The 16,848-nt window shown below is 42.7% G+C and overlaps 1 protein-coding gene across 6 annotated transcripts in view; it reads right to left on the bottom strand.

Annotated features, from left to right (window-relative positions):
- enah (ENAH actin regulator) overlaps positions 1-16,848 on the bottom strand; it is a 101,021-nt gene that overhangs the window by 61,739 nt on the left and 22,434 nt on the right. The window contains exon 1 of one of the 6 annotated variants that reach the window (XM_061753178.1): positions 2,042-2,474. The exons of 2 other annotated variants lie outside the window; for them this stretch is intronic. In XM_061753178.1, coding sequence (XP_061609162.1) covers positions 2,042-2,058 — 17 coding nt within the window. In that variant the 5' untranslated portion in view covers positions 2,059-2,474. 3 more of the 6 variants (XM_061753177.1, XM_061753182.1, XM_061753183.1) reach the window with 3 other exon arrangements.

Genomic DNA, 16,848 nt, shown 5'->3' with positions numbered 1-16,848 from the left:
GTTTGCATGATTCTGGCAAACACGCATGCAAACGCGCACACCTGGATTTCATGAGGCCTCAGGACTGACAGCAATGTCATTCATCAAAATGCCAAAGTTCATCTTAACCAATTTAACGGCAAATCTAAAAACTCCCTTTTTTTTTATTTGCAGTCCTTCCGAGATAATAATTTTAAGTGAAACTTACCATAGTGGTACAAAAGAATTTTCTGATTTTCAGATGCATGGATAAGAGGAAGCCCTTTCCAACCAACATCCACTTCTACCGAATAACACTTTCTTCCTCGGGAATTTCCAGTGCCAGTATAACATGTTTATCAGCTAGACAAGCTGGATTTGTTCCTGTCGTGTTATGAAATTCTACCTTCTTAATAATTGATATGCGTCTTGTGTTCTGGCTGTTAAATGTGGAAGTTGGCAATGTAGGTAAACTGTATCTGAGCCAAGCCTTCAGGGTACTGGCAGCACTACACGGAAGGGAAATCCTTGGAAGCGCTAAGAAAAGCAACCTCTGACAGTTCAGACACCAGGGAAAAAAAGGATTCCTCACCGTTAATAGCCCAGATGCAGCGAAGGAAAAACAAAATGTGTGTCAATAATTAAGTTATCTGCAATTATCATCGACAGATTTGTGGCCTATTTCCATATATTTTTGGAAGACCAATGTGGTGATCATAGATGCAGCAGGTTCACAATAGTTTATGTTTGGACAGTTCTAAGAGTTATCATGTTTCACCAAAATCCAAGTTATAATATTTTCCAAAACTTTGCAAGCTAACAAACCAATACTAGTGTGAGCGGTTTTGGACAATTTTAACTCAAAAGATAAACGTTCTAGCCCAACTGTACTGTTAAAACTGTCAACCTAAACAACCACTAAAACATGTTTTTAGCATATCCCTTGCGGTATGCCCACTGACCGCAAGAACTGTCTTTCAAACACATGCTTCAGGCACCTCCCAGAGTCCAACTCAAAAACGAAAACCATCAATGTCAAGACGGTCAAGAAAAGGTGATCACCCTTACTTTGGTTCAATAAACTACATGCCTCGACTAATGAACGCAATATTTTAAACAGGTGATGAACGATAAAGGTATGTTCTGCTGACGCATAAATTAGCCATTAAACTATTAATTATGCTGATTCTAATCCAAATTTCCCTTGCTATCCAGCGTTACAAGCTGAGAGGAACAGCGATTTACAATTAAATGTGTGTGTGTGTGTGCAACATACAGTGATTGCTGTGAAAAGATAGAGTTAAGCTATCGAAAACGATCATTTTTGCCACATTTTATGAAATATGTTGCGAGAAAAGAGTTTGAATTGCTCCTAAAAAAAGAAAAACGGACCGCGATGATAGCTGTCTCGGTAGGTCACTGACATTCGATAAACATCACGAGTTTGATGCGTGAGTCTCAGAAGTGCATTCAAGAAGATACCTTTCGTTCTGTAACCCAAAGAAAAGAGGGACAATCAACCTGAGCAATTCAAACGAGAACAAACGCTGCAGTGGGTAAAAGAGTGAATGGCAAAATATTTCAAAGCCTGGTCTTGAAGAAAGTCCTTCCCTGCAATTATATTGAGCAATAGAAGCGCAACATGAATGAATAACAAAACAAAACGAGTCATCTGAAAACCATCAGCTACCTACCAATGGATTTCCATTTTAGATGCCAGCGCACATCTTTCCTTGAGGACAAAAAGGGAAGATTTGCAACGTGGATCAGAAGACTGGACCTGCATGACTCCACATGCGGATTTGCTCAGTGCTACCTTCCAGTGCTTGCTTTTTTTTAAACCCCACCAGCCCCACTTTTCACCAGTCCTTTCTAATACACTGCAAACCTTTCCCTGGTCTTGAGTAGCCTCTCTGTCTTAGATAGACCTTCCCCTTTCTATGTAGATTTGCGGTTGGTATCTCAGCTAATCTGACAATTTCCTTTTCTCTACCAAACTGTTGTCCTCTTCACCACAGCGGGGTTCCAGTCACCCCCTCCCACAGAGTCTAAGAAAAGCCACTGTATCAGGGGGATTCCTTACTTATTCATACGTGCCATGTCAGCAAGTCAGCCAGTACGTGAGAAAGCGAGTCAGCGGTGCTCTTCCCATGGCAGCAGCAACCGCCGACAAGCATACACAGAGTTCATTCAGTCGCGGCTTTCTCGCTGCAGCCGCAACACCGGCCAGGTATCCAGGCAACAGGGTCTTGCGCTCTCGGGGCTCCGTGACAGAGGCTATGGGAAAGCTGCTATGGAGAGGAAATAACAGCCCAGCTCGGCTCAGCTCCGGAAGGTTCCACGGTGGTGGGGAGTGGCTGTCTCTCGCCTGCGCTAAAGCTAACTCACGTTGCTTGCATCCCACTTGATCTTGCAGTCTTTCATCCGTTCGTGGCTCCCTCCCTGCCTCCCTTTCCTATCTTCGCTTGCAGCTTATCTGCATTACTCTCTGCATGCGCTATTTGTAACCTGCCAGACACCCACCTAACTTGGCTCCCCCTCTCTCTCTCTCTCTCTCTCTCTCTCTCTCTCTCTCACTCACAGAGAGATAACTATGTTAAGTGAGTTAGGAAGATTGAGCCAGTCATAATTAATAACTGGTGGTTTGGTGGCACTGGAACAAAGGCCACTCAAACATGAAGTTAAACACGCTCCAGCGACACAAAGGATTAACAGCGCTTCCAGCTCTATAATACAGTATGTAAGCTTATTGTACAAGCTATTTCTGCCTGCTATTGACTTATTTCCATTTCTTTCACAACTGAATGTGTCTTGTGACCAGATGATGAGCAATGTTATTGTGAAAGTAATTCCACTAGTAAATATTATGCATGAGTCCATACTTAATCATTTGGTGGTTCTTGGTCGTCTAGGTTTACAGGGTGTTTCGGCCAAATGTTTGTCGAAGATGCTGACAATCTTACTGGCTTTTACTAGCTGCTACGCCGACATTAGGCTTACTTGGCAATTTGCTCTACAGTCGAAGTAAAAAGAAACTGCTGACACCATCATTTATTAGCAGAGAACAGCTGTGGGTTTCTCTCGATTGTGTTTAACAGATACAGAATCTTTGAATTCGAAAAACGTGATTTATGAAAGACGTTTAACTCTTGGCCCCGAGCATATGGTTGCTTTAAAAAAAAAATATATATATATATATATATATAGTTGAAAATTAATTTATAGTACTTTTTTTTTGCACAGAAGAGATATGATCTGCAACAATCAGATATAAACAAACAACCATTCGCACTCACATTCACACCTACGGGCAATTTGGAGTCTTCAATCAACCTACCACGCATGCGTTTGAGATGTGGGAGGAAACCGGAGTACCCGGATAAATCTCACACAGGGCAAGGGGAGAACATGTTAACTCGACACAGGCGGGGACGGGATTTGAAACCCGGTCCTCAGAACTGTGAGGCAGATGTGCCAACAAGTCGTCCACCGTGTTGCCCATCTGGAATCAACGCATTGTTTTAAAAAAATTAATTAATTTAAAAAAAAAAAAAAAAAAAAAAAAAGATTATACTGTGCTGTTATTACTTTTAAAACAGGATTTTATAATTATCCATGTCTCCTTGATTAACTACACACACATTTGATACCACTATCTTTTATTTAAACATACAAATTAGAATGCCAAATTTGCAAACTAAGCGTGTATTAAAATTATTGGCAAAAACATCACAATAGCCTTTGTTAAATTGATCCTGAATCATTTGCATCTGCATCACAATACATTTAAAAATCGATTATGTCTTCTGTGGTGGAAGGGTGGACAAGTGGTTAGCACATTTCTGAGGTTGGGGGTTCAAATCCGGGCTCCAACCTTCCTGTGTGGAGTTTGCATGTTCTCTATGTGCTTGTGTGGGTTTTCTCTGGGTACGACAGGTTCCTCCCACATTCCAAAACAATGTCTCTTAGGTCAGTGAAAGACAACATCGTCCATAGGTGTGAATGGTTGTTTGTCTAAATGTGCCCTGCGAATGAATAGCGACCATTTCAGGGTGGAATGTCAGCCGGGATTGGCTTCAGCACACCCGCAACCCTAGTGAGGATGTGGTACAGAAAATGGATGGATGGATACTGTTCTCTTCCCAACTGTTTCTCTAAAAAAATTTTGCATGGCAACTAATATTAATCCCTTTGAAGCAAATATGAAGGAACATATTCCTTCATATCTAAGATGGCACCATCTAAGATGGCGCCTACCAGTGTGGTCGCCTCGTTAACGCGCTCTCTAGTATTGTCTTTGTTTTTGTGTTTTTTGTGTTTTTCGTCCGTCTTTGGAGACCTTACACGACTCACTTACACAAGGGGAGACCTGCTAACCATCAAGGAGTCTACTCCGGACTTTCTGTCACCAACTTTCGAATATCCGCTCAGTTTTTTCCCAGAGTTACTCACCGGAGCGGCGTCCGCGGTTTTCGGCGCATGGAGACGGAAGCGTCGCCACAGAGGGAAGCGAGCAGGCATTCAGGTGAAACTCCGCAAGAGAGGACACAGATTGGCGTTCCCGTCGATCCACCTCGCGAATGTACGCTCCCTACCCAACAAAATGGACGAGCTTCATCTTCTGTTAAAGACCAGTAAAGACTTCGGACGTTCCGCGGCCGTGTGCTTCACGGAGACCTGGCTTTGCGACGCTGTACCCGATGGCGCTGTTATGCTTCCCGGTTTCCATATTCATCGAGCGGACCGCGACATGGAATCATCGGGGAAAACAAAGGGCGGCGGGATATGCCTCTATATCAACGAAAAATGGTGTACGGACGTCACGGTGCTCAGCACACACTGCAGCCCGCATTTGGAGTCGCTATTCGTAAACTGTAAACCATTCTACTCCCCACGTGAGTTCGCATCATTCATTCTCGCTGGCGTCTATATTCCGCCTCAAGCTAACACGAACGCCGCATTGCTAACGCTCGCCGATCAAGTCAACGAAATTGAAAAAAAACACCCCGACTCACCCCTCATTATTCTCGGGGACTTTAACAAAGCTAAACTCAACCACGAACTCCCTAAATACAAGCAACACATCGACTGTCCTACCGGGGAAAATAATACTTTAGACCACTGCTACACTACGGTAAAAAACGCATACCGTGCTATACCTCGTGCAGCCTTGGGCTCGTCTGATCACTGCTTAATTCACTTAATACCGACGTACAGGCAAGAACTTAAATGTGCGAAGCCTACAGTGAAAACAGTCAAAAAGTGGACAAATGAAGCCAAGATGGAACTTCAAAGCTGCTTAGACTGCACAGACTGGAGTGTCTTTGAAAATTCAGCTGGCAGCCTGGATGAATATACGGACACTGTTACATCCTATATCAGTTTCTGTGAAGAGGTCTGTGTTCCAACAAAATCATTTCGCACATTCAACAACAATAAGCCGTGGTTCACTGCTAAACTTAAGCAGCTTCGCCAAGCTAAGGAGGACGCATATCAGAGCGGGGACAGGGCCCTGTATAATCGAGCTAGAAACCAGCTGACCAAAGAAATTAACATTGCAAAGAGGATCTATACAGCAAAGTTGGAAAAACAGTTTAGCGCAAACGACTCTAAATCAGTCTGGCATGCATTCCAGTCGCTGACTAATTACAAGCGACGATCCCCCCAAGCTGAGAACAATAGCACACTAGCCAACGACTTGAATACCTTCTACTGCAGATTTGAAAAGGACAGTTTCACACCACACACCAATCCGGCCGCACCCGCGACCACAATCACACCTCTGACCTCTGCGTTAACCATCCATGAACAGGATGTGAGACGCATCTTCAAACAACAAAAGATTAACAAAGCGGCAGGCCCGGACCACGTGTCTCCATCCTGCGCGGACCAGCTCGCGCCAGTCTTCACTCAGATCTTCAACAGATCACTGGAAATGTGCGAAGTTCCATCCTGCTTCAAACGCTCCACCATCATCCCAGTCCCCAAGAAACCTGCAATCTCGGGTCTGAATGACTACAGGCCTGTCGCTTTGACATCTGTGGTCATGAAGTCCTTTGAACGTCTTGTGCTGGACCACCTCACAGGTCACAGGTCCCCTGCTGGACCCCCTGCAGTTTGCCTACCAAGCGAACAGATCTGCGGATGATGCAGTCAACATGGGACTGCACTTCATCCTAGAACACCTCGACAGTGCAGGGACCTACGCGAGGATCCTGTTCGTGGACTTCAGCTCAGCGTTCAACACCATCATCCCTGAACTCCTTTCATCCAAGCTTCTCCAGCTCAGCGTCTCACCTGCCATCTGCCAGTGGATTTACAGCTTTCTGACGGGCAGGACACAGCAGGTCAGGCTGGGGGAGGCCACCTCATCCACACGCAGCATCAGCACTGGGGCGCCCCAAGGTTGTGTCCTCTCTCCGCTGCTCTTCTCTCTCTACACGAACGACTGCACCTCAGCGAACCCGACTGTCAAACTCCTGAAGTTTGCAGATGACACCACTGTCATCGGCCTCATCAAGGACGGTGACGAGTCTGCATATCGACAGGAAGCGGAGCGGCTGGAGCTGTGGTGCGGCCGACACAACCTGGAGCTGAACACGCTCAAGACTGTAGAGATGATCGTGGACTTCAGGAGGCATCCTTCGCCACAGCTGCCCCTCACGCTGTCCAGCTGCCTTGTGTCAACCGTCGAGACCTTCAAGTTCCTGGGAATTACAATCTCCCAGGACCTGAAGTGGGCGACCAACATCAACTCCGTCCTCAAAAAGGCCCAGCAGAGGATGTACTTCCTGCGGCTTCTGAGAAAGCATGGCCTGCCACCGGAGCTGCTGAGACAGTTCTACACAGCGGTCATCGAATCAGTCCTGTGTTCTTCCATCACAGTCTGGTTTGGTGCTGCTACAAAAAAGGACAAACTCCGACTGCAACGGACAATCAAAACTGCTGAAAGGATTGTCGGTACCCCCCTACCCACCCTTGAGGACTTGCACGCTGCCAGAACTAAGACAAGGGCGTGCAAAATCCTCTCGGACCCTCCCCACCCTGGTCACCAGCTCTTCCAGCTCCTTCCCTCAGGTAGGCGCTACCGATCAATGCAAACTAGAACTAGTAGACATTCCAACAGCTTCTTCCCTCTTGCAATCAACTTCTTGAACAGCTAACTTACAATTACATTACAACAAGCTGGCAATTTTTTGACTTGAGTTCGTTGTCACATTTCTGTATTATGTATTACTTGTGCACTCACTGTAGTTGTCTCGCCGTGCTGCACTATTTGCATATAGTGGCCACTCATGCCAGAGTAGCATCTGCTCCATTTGCACACTGATTGAGGAGTATCTGTAACATTTGCACAACCATTGTCCCAGATTATCGCAGTACTCGTCACTTTAAACCGCATACACTCCTTGAAGTCTCAGTGCCCTTTGCACAATGGTCATTGCACCGGACTATTGCGATATTAGCCATTCGAACTGAGGACTCTGCATCTTTTTGCACAATTGTTGTTTGTTGTTGTTTTTTGTCAATGTCTTTATGTCTCCAAAGTGTTCTGTAAATTGACTGTCTGTTGTACTAGAGCGGCTCCAACTACCGGAGACAAATTCCTTGTGTGTTTTCGACATACTTGGCAAATAAAGATGATTCTGATTCTGATTCTGATACAAATACATTGCAACCTCAGTTCACTTAACATTTCAATTCACGAACAGTGTCTCGGAACGAATTGGGTTTGTGAACTGAGGCCTTTTATTCGGATTTAAATGGAGGGAAATAGAATTAAATCCCTTCCAGACCCAGAACCAGACCCAGAATAATGTGAATCAAGTAAAAGTAAAAAAATAGGGCGGCACGGTTTACGACTGGTTAGCACATTTGTCTCACCGTTCTGAGGCCTGGGGTTCAAATCCTGGCCCCGCCTGTGTGGAGTTTGCATGTTCTCCCCGTGCTTGCGTGGGTTTTCTCCGGCCACTCCGGTTTCCTCCCACATCCCAAAAAACATGCATGGTAGGTTGACTGAAGACTCTAAATTGCCTGTAGGTGTGAATGTGAGTACAAACGGTTGATTGTTTCTATGTGGCCTGCGATCGGCTGGCGACCGGTTCAGAGTGTACCCCACCTCTCGCCCAAAGACAGCTGGGATAGGCTCCAGCACGCCCGCGACCCTAGTGAAGATGAGCGGTACAGAAAATGGATGGATGGATGCAAGTAAAAAATATTCTTCCAAATAATGACTTGAGTAAGAATAAGTAGTAAGTGAAAAAAAAAAACAAGTATTTAAAGTAGTACCGTAATTTCTCGTGTATAATGCCCATTTCCCCCCAAAAAAATATCATCAAGTCAATAGTGTGCATTATATATAAGTATAAGGGAAAACGGGTTAGTAAAAAGCTGTACAATTTCATTTCAATATGCCACCGCCACCTAGATGTTATGAGAAAAGTGTACACCTTCATTCTAATATGCCACCGCCACCTCGAGTTTATGAGAAATGTGTAACCTACACTTTCATTCCAATATGACAGGGTTACATGTGACTGCATATATGTACAATTGTGCTCACAAGTTCACATACCCTGGGAGAATTTGTGAAATATAGCTTTTTTCCCCCCAATACAACTGATGACTGAACAACAGTATCATTAATTTATTTACGGTTATGTTTTGTTTAATGGTAACGCTTTTCTGAGACGCTTGACAGTTTAATTTGAACCCCATTCAAATAAAATGAAATCTGTTTCGCCTGGCCCTTTACCCATCCATCCATTTTCTGAGCCGCATATCCTCACAAGGGTCACGGGCGTGCTGGAGCCTATCCCAGCTATCTTCGGGCAGGAGGCGGGGTACACCCTAAACTGGTTGCCAACCAATCGCAGGGCACACATAAACAAACAACCATTCGCACTAAGGCCTAAGGCCACGTAGGCACGGGGAGAACATGCAAACTCATATACATGGCTGGGCTACAAATACAAAATACAAATAATACTTCATGTTTTGATCATATGTGCATAAGCAAAATCATGCATTGTAAAAATGCATTATACATAGGTAGAAGGGTTTTTCAAAATTTTGAGGTCAACTTTGTGTATGTGGGGGGCGGCACATGTGCGCCTATGTATTATACATGAAAAAATTACTGTAACTGGTGAGTAACTTCTGATTTATTTAATTTTAAACAAAAATATAAAATCGGAATGTGCAAATTCAGATTTGTCCAAAAAATATCACCTTAACTAAAATACAAATACATTTTTAAAAAACAACATATTGATACATAAAATTGAAGTCAAATCCAGCCATAAGCAATGGTCTTTAACTTTTATTTTTTTTTTGCAAAACAGACCAATAGGTTCACCAGGCAGAGATGATTAAATATTATGCTTAAAATTGTATTATATTGAAGTTTGACAAATGGATTCACCCACATCACCACATCAATGCAATTCTGACATCTGTTTAATCAAAAACAACGTGAGGTCTGCCAATTTTCATCTTTATCTTCAGTACTTAATGCAGCCCTATGGGGGGGGGGCACAAGCCAGTGCAAACTTTAGGCCGGTCCCAAGCCCCAATAAATGCAGGGTGCTGCGTCAGGAAGGGCATCCGGTTTAAATCGTTGAAAAACAAATATGAGCGTTCATCCAAAGAATTCCATATCGGATCGGTCGTGGCCCGGGTTTACAACATCCAGCGCGCCGGTGGAAATTCAGCTACTGTGGGTCAAAGATGAAGGAGAGGTGGAAAGCGGGTTCTTGGGCAGAAAGAGAAGATAAAAGCACAGAGCCTAGAATTGAACGTGGGGACATTGAATGTTGGGACTATGACAGTTGGTTGACACTTTATTGTTTTTAGCAAATAAAAACAATAAATGGCTGCAACACGTTCCAAAAAGTTGGGACAGGGTCATGTTTACCAATGTTTTACATCACCTTTTCTTTTAACAACATTCAATAAACGTTTGGGAACAGAGGACACTAATTGTTGAAGTTTTGAAGGTGGAATTCTTTCCCATTCTTGCTTGATGTACAGCTTCAGCTGTTCAACAGTTCGAGGTCTCCGTTGTCATATTTTACGCTTCATAATGTGCCACACATTTTCAATGGGAGATAGGTCTGGACTGCAGGCAGGCCAGTCTAGTAGCCACACTCTTTTACTACGAAGCCACGCTGTTGTAACACCTGCAGAATGTGGTTTGGCATTGTCTTGCTGAAATAAGCAGGGGCGTCCATGAAAAAGACGTTGCTTGGATGGCAGCACATGTTTCTCCAAAACCTGTATATACCTTTCAGCATTAATAGTGCCTTCACAGATGTGTAAGTTACCCATGTCATTGGCACTAACACAGCCCCATACCATCACAGATGCTGGCTTTTGAACTTTGCATCCATAACAGTCCGGATGGTTCTTTTCCTCTTTGGCCCGGAGAAGCCGGCGGGGTTTCTGGGTGTTGTTGATAAATGGGTTTCGCTTTGCATAGTAGAGTTTCAAGTTGCACTTCCGGATGTAGCGTCCAAATGTATTGACTGACATTGGTTCTGAGCGTGGTGATATCCTTTACACATTGATGTGTATTCAATGGGCATTCAATGTTGGTTTTCAGCTTTGCCGCTTACATGCAGTGATTTCTCCAGATTTTCTGAACGTTTTGATGATATTATGGACCGTAGATGATGAAATCCCTAAATTCCTTGCAATTGTACTTTGAGGAACATTGTCCTTAAACTGTTTGACTATTTTCTCACGGACTTGTTCACAAAGAGGTGAACCTCGCCTCCATCTTTGCTTGTGAATGACTGAGCAATTCAGGGAAGCTCCTTTTCTACCCAATCATGGCACCCACCTGTTCCCAATTAGCCTGCTCACCTGTGGGATGTTCCAAACAGGTGTTTGATGATCATTCCTCAACTTTCTCAGTCTTTTTTGCCACCTGTCCCAGCTTTTTGGGAACGTGTTGCAGCCATAAAATTCCAAGTTAATGATTATTTGCTAGAAACAATAAGGTTTATCAGTTTGAACATTAAATATCTTGTCTTTGTAGTGTCTTCAATTAAATATAGGTTGAACATGAGTTGCAAATCATTGTATTCTGTTTTTATTTATGTTTAACACAACGTCCCAACTTCATTGGAATTGGGGTTGTAGGATAGGTGGCTGTGGAGTTTTTGACCAGGTTCCTCAACACAATTCTAGCAGGTGGGAAGATGCCTGAGGAATGGAGGAATTTTTTTCAAGAACATGGGTGATGTGCAGAGTTGTGCAAACTATAGAGGAATACATTTGATGAGACACAAGTTATGGGACTTTAAATACTTTGGGTCAACAGTCCAGAGCAATGGTGTGGCAAGAGAGCTCGAGGAAGACCAAAAGAGAAGGTTGATGGATGTCGTGAGGGAAGACATGAGGCCAGTTGGTGTTGGAGAGGAGGATGCAGGAGATGGGCTTACATGGATAAGGAAGATGATCTTCAGCACTTTGCATACATTGTGGATTGCTTTTTTTTCCCCTGCTTCCCTGACAGTCTTTTTTTTGGGGGGGGGCGGGGGTGATCTAGAAGGTAAATATACATTTTTGCCATGTTTCACGTAAATCGGTTACTTTGAAAAGAGTGACTGTGTGCGGTTATGTGACTGCCTGGCTCCATTTGATTGGTGACATGGAGTCAAACATCACAAATGGTTCAACTGGATTGGTGGAACAAGTAACAGCGCCTCAGGCAGAAAATAATAATAATAATAATAGTAATGATGATGATGTGTAAGCAATAATAAGTTGACAAAAATACAACTAGAGAACAGAATGTTGCTCAACGTAATGGAGTAAAAGAAGCATTTCTTAACAAAAACACTCAAGTAAAAGTAAGAAGGTATGCTGCATTATAACTAACAATGTATCACAAACATTCCTGAAATGTAACCGTGTGAATGTAGCGTATTACTACGACCCTCTGTTGAAATTTGACAAACTGCTTGTGAAAAAATGACAAATCTAAAGTCACAAAAACATTTAAGTTCAAACAGCCTCAACAAGCGATGAGAACAAGAATGTGAAAGAAGAATAAACAGCAAACGTTGGTTGAAGTCAGGGGAGACTGATTCAAAGCAGTTAGACTTAAGGATCCCCATAAGCAATCTCACAAGTGTACGTAGTATTTAATTGTTATACACTTGTATTTTGTTAAAAAGATGCATGGGGTGCATGGTTGGTGGATCGTTAGGTCATGGCCCCCAGGCGCTTCAAGTCGACCCCTGCACTAGTGTGTGCATGGAGGGACACATTTTGTGACGAAATGACAATGAATCCTGTTCATATGATCATAGCCGATGTCTCCGCTCTGTGCTGAAATGTCAGCTTTGCTGAAGATGGCAGAAGGGCTAATATGATTTTTGGGTTAGTGAGCAGTTGTACTTGATCTGACCGTATGTGACATGTGGCCTTTCAAAAACACGATGCCTGCAAAAGGTCCAGTGCGGATCAGGCTTGTACTCCTGACACCACCGCTACACAAAGGTGACAAACCGTTTGCCCAAACTGATCTACTTGTTAGATTGCTTCTTCAGCAAATCTGACGGATGTCTGCACTTTCTCATGTGCATGACACAATTTGAAAAGCATGATCATTTTAAAGAATTGACAATTACCTATTGGAAAACGTTTTAGATTTTCATTTTATCTGTTGACGGCTGCCTCAACCATTATGGAAATGGCTCCAATTCTTTAAGATCATGTTCTGGACTGTGCTGTGTTCTCAGGGTAGGGCAGAGGATAATGCAAACACCGAAGGGGGTACTAACATGCACGCGCGCACGCACGCACACTCGCACACACATACACTCATGTACACAAATTTACAATGGCAGGACTGCAAGGGAACACTGTACCAAATTGGCAGGGGTCAGAGGCAACAATGCTTGAGGATGCGAAATAAGTTGTGGCTTCTTCCAACACTCTAAAATACACACTGCTGCTGTAAGGACAGCAACACTATCAGTTGATATTCGTCTCAATTTCTTTTCTTTTTTGTTGGTTGTTAAGGAATGCAAATGGTATTTTCTTAATTACAGTATTGTGAAACTACCTCATAAAAGTGGAGTTGAGTGCTCGAGTTTTACCTGGGGACACTAATTGTTGAAGCTTTGTAGGTGGAATTCTTTCCCATTCTTGCTTGATGTACAGCTTCAGCTGTTCAACAGTCAGTCCGGGGTCTCCATTGTCGTATTTTACGCTTCATAATGCGCCACACATTTTCAATGGGGGACAGGTCTGGACTGCAGGCAGGCCAGTCTAGTACCTGCACTCTTTTACTACGAAGCCACGCTGTTGTAACACGTGCAGAGTGTGGTTTGGCATTGTCTTGCTGAAATAAGCAGGGGCGTCCATGAAAAATACATTGCTTGGATGGCAGCATATGTTTCTCCAAAACCTGTATGTACCTTTCAGCATTAATGGTGCCTTCACAGATGTGTAAGTTACCCATGCCATTGGCACTAACACCGCTCCATACCATCACAGATGCTGGCTTTTGAACTTTGGGTCCATAACAGTCCTGATGGTTCTTTTCCTCTTTGGCCCGGATGACACGACATCCACAATTTCCCAAAACAATTTGAAATGTGGACTCGTCGGACCACAGAACACTTTTCCACTTTGCATCAGTCCATCTTAGATGAGCTCGGGCCCAGAGAAGCCGGCGGGGTTTCTGGGTGTGGTTGATAAATGGCTTTTGCTTTGCATAGTAGAGTTTCAAGTTGTAGTTACGGATGTAGCGCCGAACTGTATTTACTGACATTGGTTTTCTGAAGTGTTCCTGTGCCCACTTGGTAATATCCTTTACACATTGATGTCGGTTTTTGATGCAGTGCCGCCTGAGGGATCCAAGGTCACGGGCATTCAATATTGGTTTTCGGCCTTGCCGCTCACATGCAGTGATTTCTCCAGATTCTCTGAACCTTTTGATGATATTACGGACCGTACATGATGAAATCCTCAAATTCCTTGCAATTGTACGTTGAGGAACATTGTCCTTAAACTGTTCGACTATTTTCTCACGCACTTGTTCACAAAGAGGTGAATCTCGCCCCATCTTTGCTTGTGAATGATTGAGCAATTCAGACTTTTTCAGTCTTTTTTGCCACCTGTCGGAGCTTTTTTGGAACGTGTTGCAGCCATCAAATTCTAAGTTCATGATTATTTGCTAAAAACAATAAAGTTTATCCGTTTGAACATTACATATCTTGTCTTTGTAGTGTATTCAATTAAATATAGGTTGAACATGATTTGCAAATCATTGTATTCTGCTTATGTTTATGTTTAACACAACGTGCCAACTTCATTGGAATTGGGGTTGTACAGTTGAGTGAAACATGTGCAATGTTAAGAAAAGTCTTTTTTTGAACAATATTCAATAACATAAAAATAAGGCACATTTTGAATCACAATTGCAATACATAATGGCATAAGCAAGGTTTGGTACTCTGTATCGGCGAATATTCCTATGCAAGTACTCACATTGGATCTGGGGGGAAAAAAAGTGGAATCAATGCATCCCTAATACATACTGTGCATATAAACAAGTTTTTCCTACACTGTACATAATGACTGTATCCTATTCATCAATGTCATCATATACAGTATCATCAATATTATGGTTCCCTCGTTGCACTAATCATTTAAATACTGGTCCAGCTTAATTGGACTATTTTAACTGAATCCTCTGCCTGTTTCTTCCTGCTTAGAATATATTTCAATGCCCTTTAATTACTGTCAAATCCTGCGCTGGTATTTGTATTTTTTATTTTGTTGGCTCCTCCTCCATCAGTTTATATTTGTGACTATAATCAATCCATTGATCTAATTAGTATAAGTCACTATACGGTGCCTTGGCCAAAACACACTGAAAGGTGACAATGGAATTTAAGTTGCAAAATAGCAAGGCAACTAAAATAAAAATGTTCTGGTCTGGAAAGAATAAGGTTTTAGGTTTTCATACATTGATTTGATTGAACAATACGATTAGCTGACTCCAGCTGTGTCGACAGAAGAATGTACTGTATATCGTTACAGGCTCTGCAATAACTGTTGTGCTTAAGATAATTTAGTAAAGTTGTGCTAATGCAGAGAACCCCGAAATAGGATTTCGTATGCAGGAAGCCCAACCCCGACCCCCCCCAGTCCAAACAATATGCTTTTAATATGTCTGTTAAAAGATGATCAAGTGCTCTGTAATACTTTGGTTATTTTTATAAGCGCATTTTATTAGGACACCTAAGGCCTGTTGTAATTTGTGGGGAAATTGATGGCTTTAATCGACTGCTGTCAAAGCATCTTGAGGAGAACAGTGGGACACCGTTTGCTTGACAGTAACTTGGTAGAAAATATCTGACCCCACCGCAAACCCCACTGCTGAAACACAAACACTTGTGTATGTCCCATGGTAGGTTCCATATCAAGTAGCAAACAGGTGCACCAAAACCATAAGGCACTGACAACTGATAACGAACCTATTGTCCTGACACAACAGCTGGGTGCGAGAGCTTTGAATCGAAGGTGCTTCGTTAACATTTGACACGAACATTTACCAGAAAATAGAGGACTGAAAGCAACCATTGTCTCCTCATCCATTTTAACCCTAACCCTAAACAGATGAGTTTACATGGTTTCGCAGGAATAAATACATTTTCTTTTGGAGACAGTTCAATTCATATCATTGAAACTAAGAGTTAAGGCTAACTGACTTTTTTTTGTGTAATAGGAACTAGGCTTTACACGATCAGGACTTTTGGGGCCGATCACCGATCACAGAGTTTAAAAAAACGATAACCGATCACCAATCCGATCACGTGATAGAGTAATTGTCTATTTAAATGAGCCGTTCATTTACTGTATATACTTGTGAACCTAATTGCTAAAAAAATTATATTTACAATAAATAATGTGTCTTTGTTCCTCTATTTATGACAGACGGAACAAATGAATGGTCTTCTATTAGATGGCAGGAAGTAAATCCAGTCATTAATGGATCCATTTTTTGTGACATTTTTGTTTGTTGGGGTGCCGTGAGATTTTTCAATTGTAAAACATGTTCCTTGGCTCCATTAAGGTTGGAAATCACTGCTCGAAGTCAGATTGTGTATTCTAATCAGTCAGGTCAAACCAACATGACAACATGACAGAAATAATGGCTGCTAACTTAACTGTAATTAAATTACTTTATTTTTCATTAAATGACTTCACCCACACCAAAACCTTAGAGCATGATTGGACAGAACGACGGCATGTTTACGTACAACCGTTCTAGATACCACTAGCTTGCTAGGCTACGTAAAGTTTTAAAGCCTATCAGCATACCGTTCTAGATACCACTAGCTTGCTAGGCTACGTAAAGTTTTAAAGCCTATCAGCATACCGTTCTAGATACCACTAGCTTGCTAGGCTACGTAAAGTTTTAAAGCCTATCAGCATACCGTTCTAGATACCACTAGCTTGCTAGGCTACGTAAAGTTTTAAAGCCTATCAGCATACCGTTCTAGATACCACTAGCTTGCTAGGCTACGTAAAGTTTTAAAGCCTATCAGCATACCGTTCTAGATACCACTAGCTTGCTAGGCTACGTAAAGTTTTAAAGCCTATCAGCATACCGTTCTAGATACCACTAGCTTGCTAGGCTACGTAAAGTTTTAAAGCCTATCAGCATACCGTTCTAGATACCACTAGCTTGCTAGGCTACGTAAAGTTTTAAAGCCTATCAGCATACCGTTCTAGATACCACTAGCTTGCTAGGCTACGTAAAGTTTTAAAGCCTATCAGCATACCGTTCTAGATACCACTAGCTTGCTAGGCTACGTAAAGTTTTAAAGCCTATCAGCATACTGTTCTAGATACCACTAGCTT

Source organism: Phyllopteryx taeniolatus, chromosome 18 (genome assembly GCF_024500385.1).
Source record: "Phyllopteryx taeniolatus isolate TA_2022b chromosome 18, UOR_Ptae_1.2, whole genome shotgun sequence".
Taxonomy (NCBI): Eukaryota; Metazoa; Chordata; class Actinopteri; order Syngnathiformes; family Syngnathidae; genus Phyllopteryx; species Phyllopteryx taeniolatus.
Note: the sequence above shows the minus strand (reverse complement) of the source record. Positions and strands in the feature narration are given on the sequence as shown.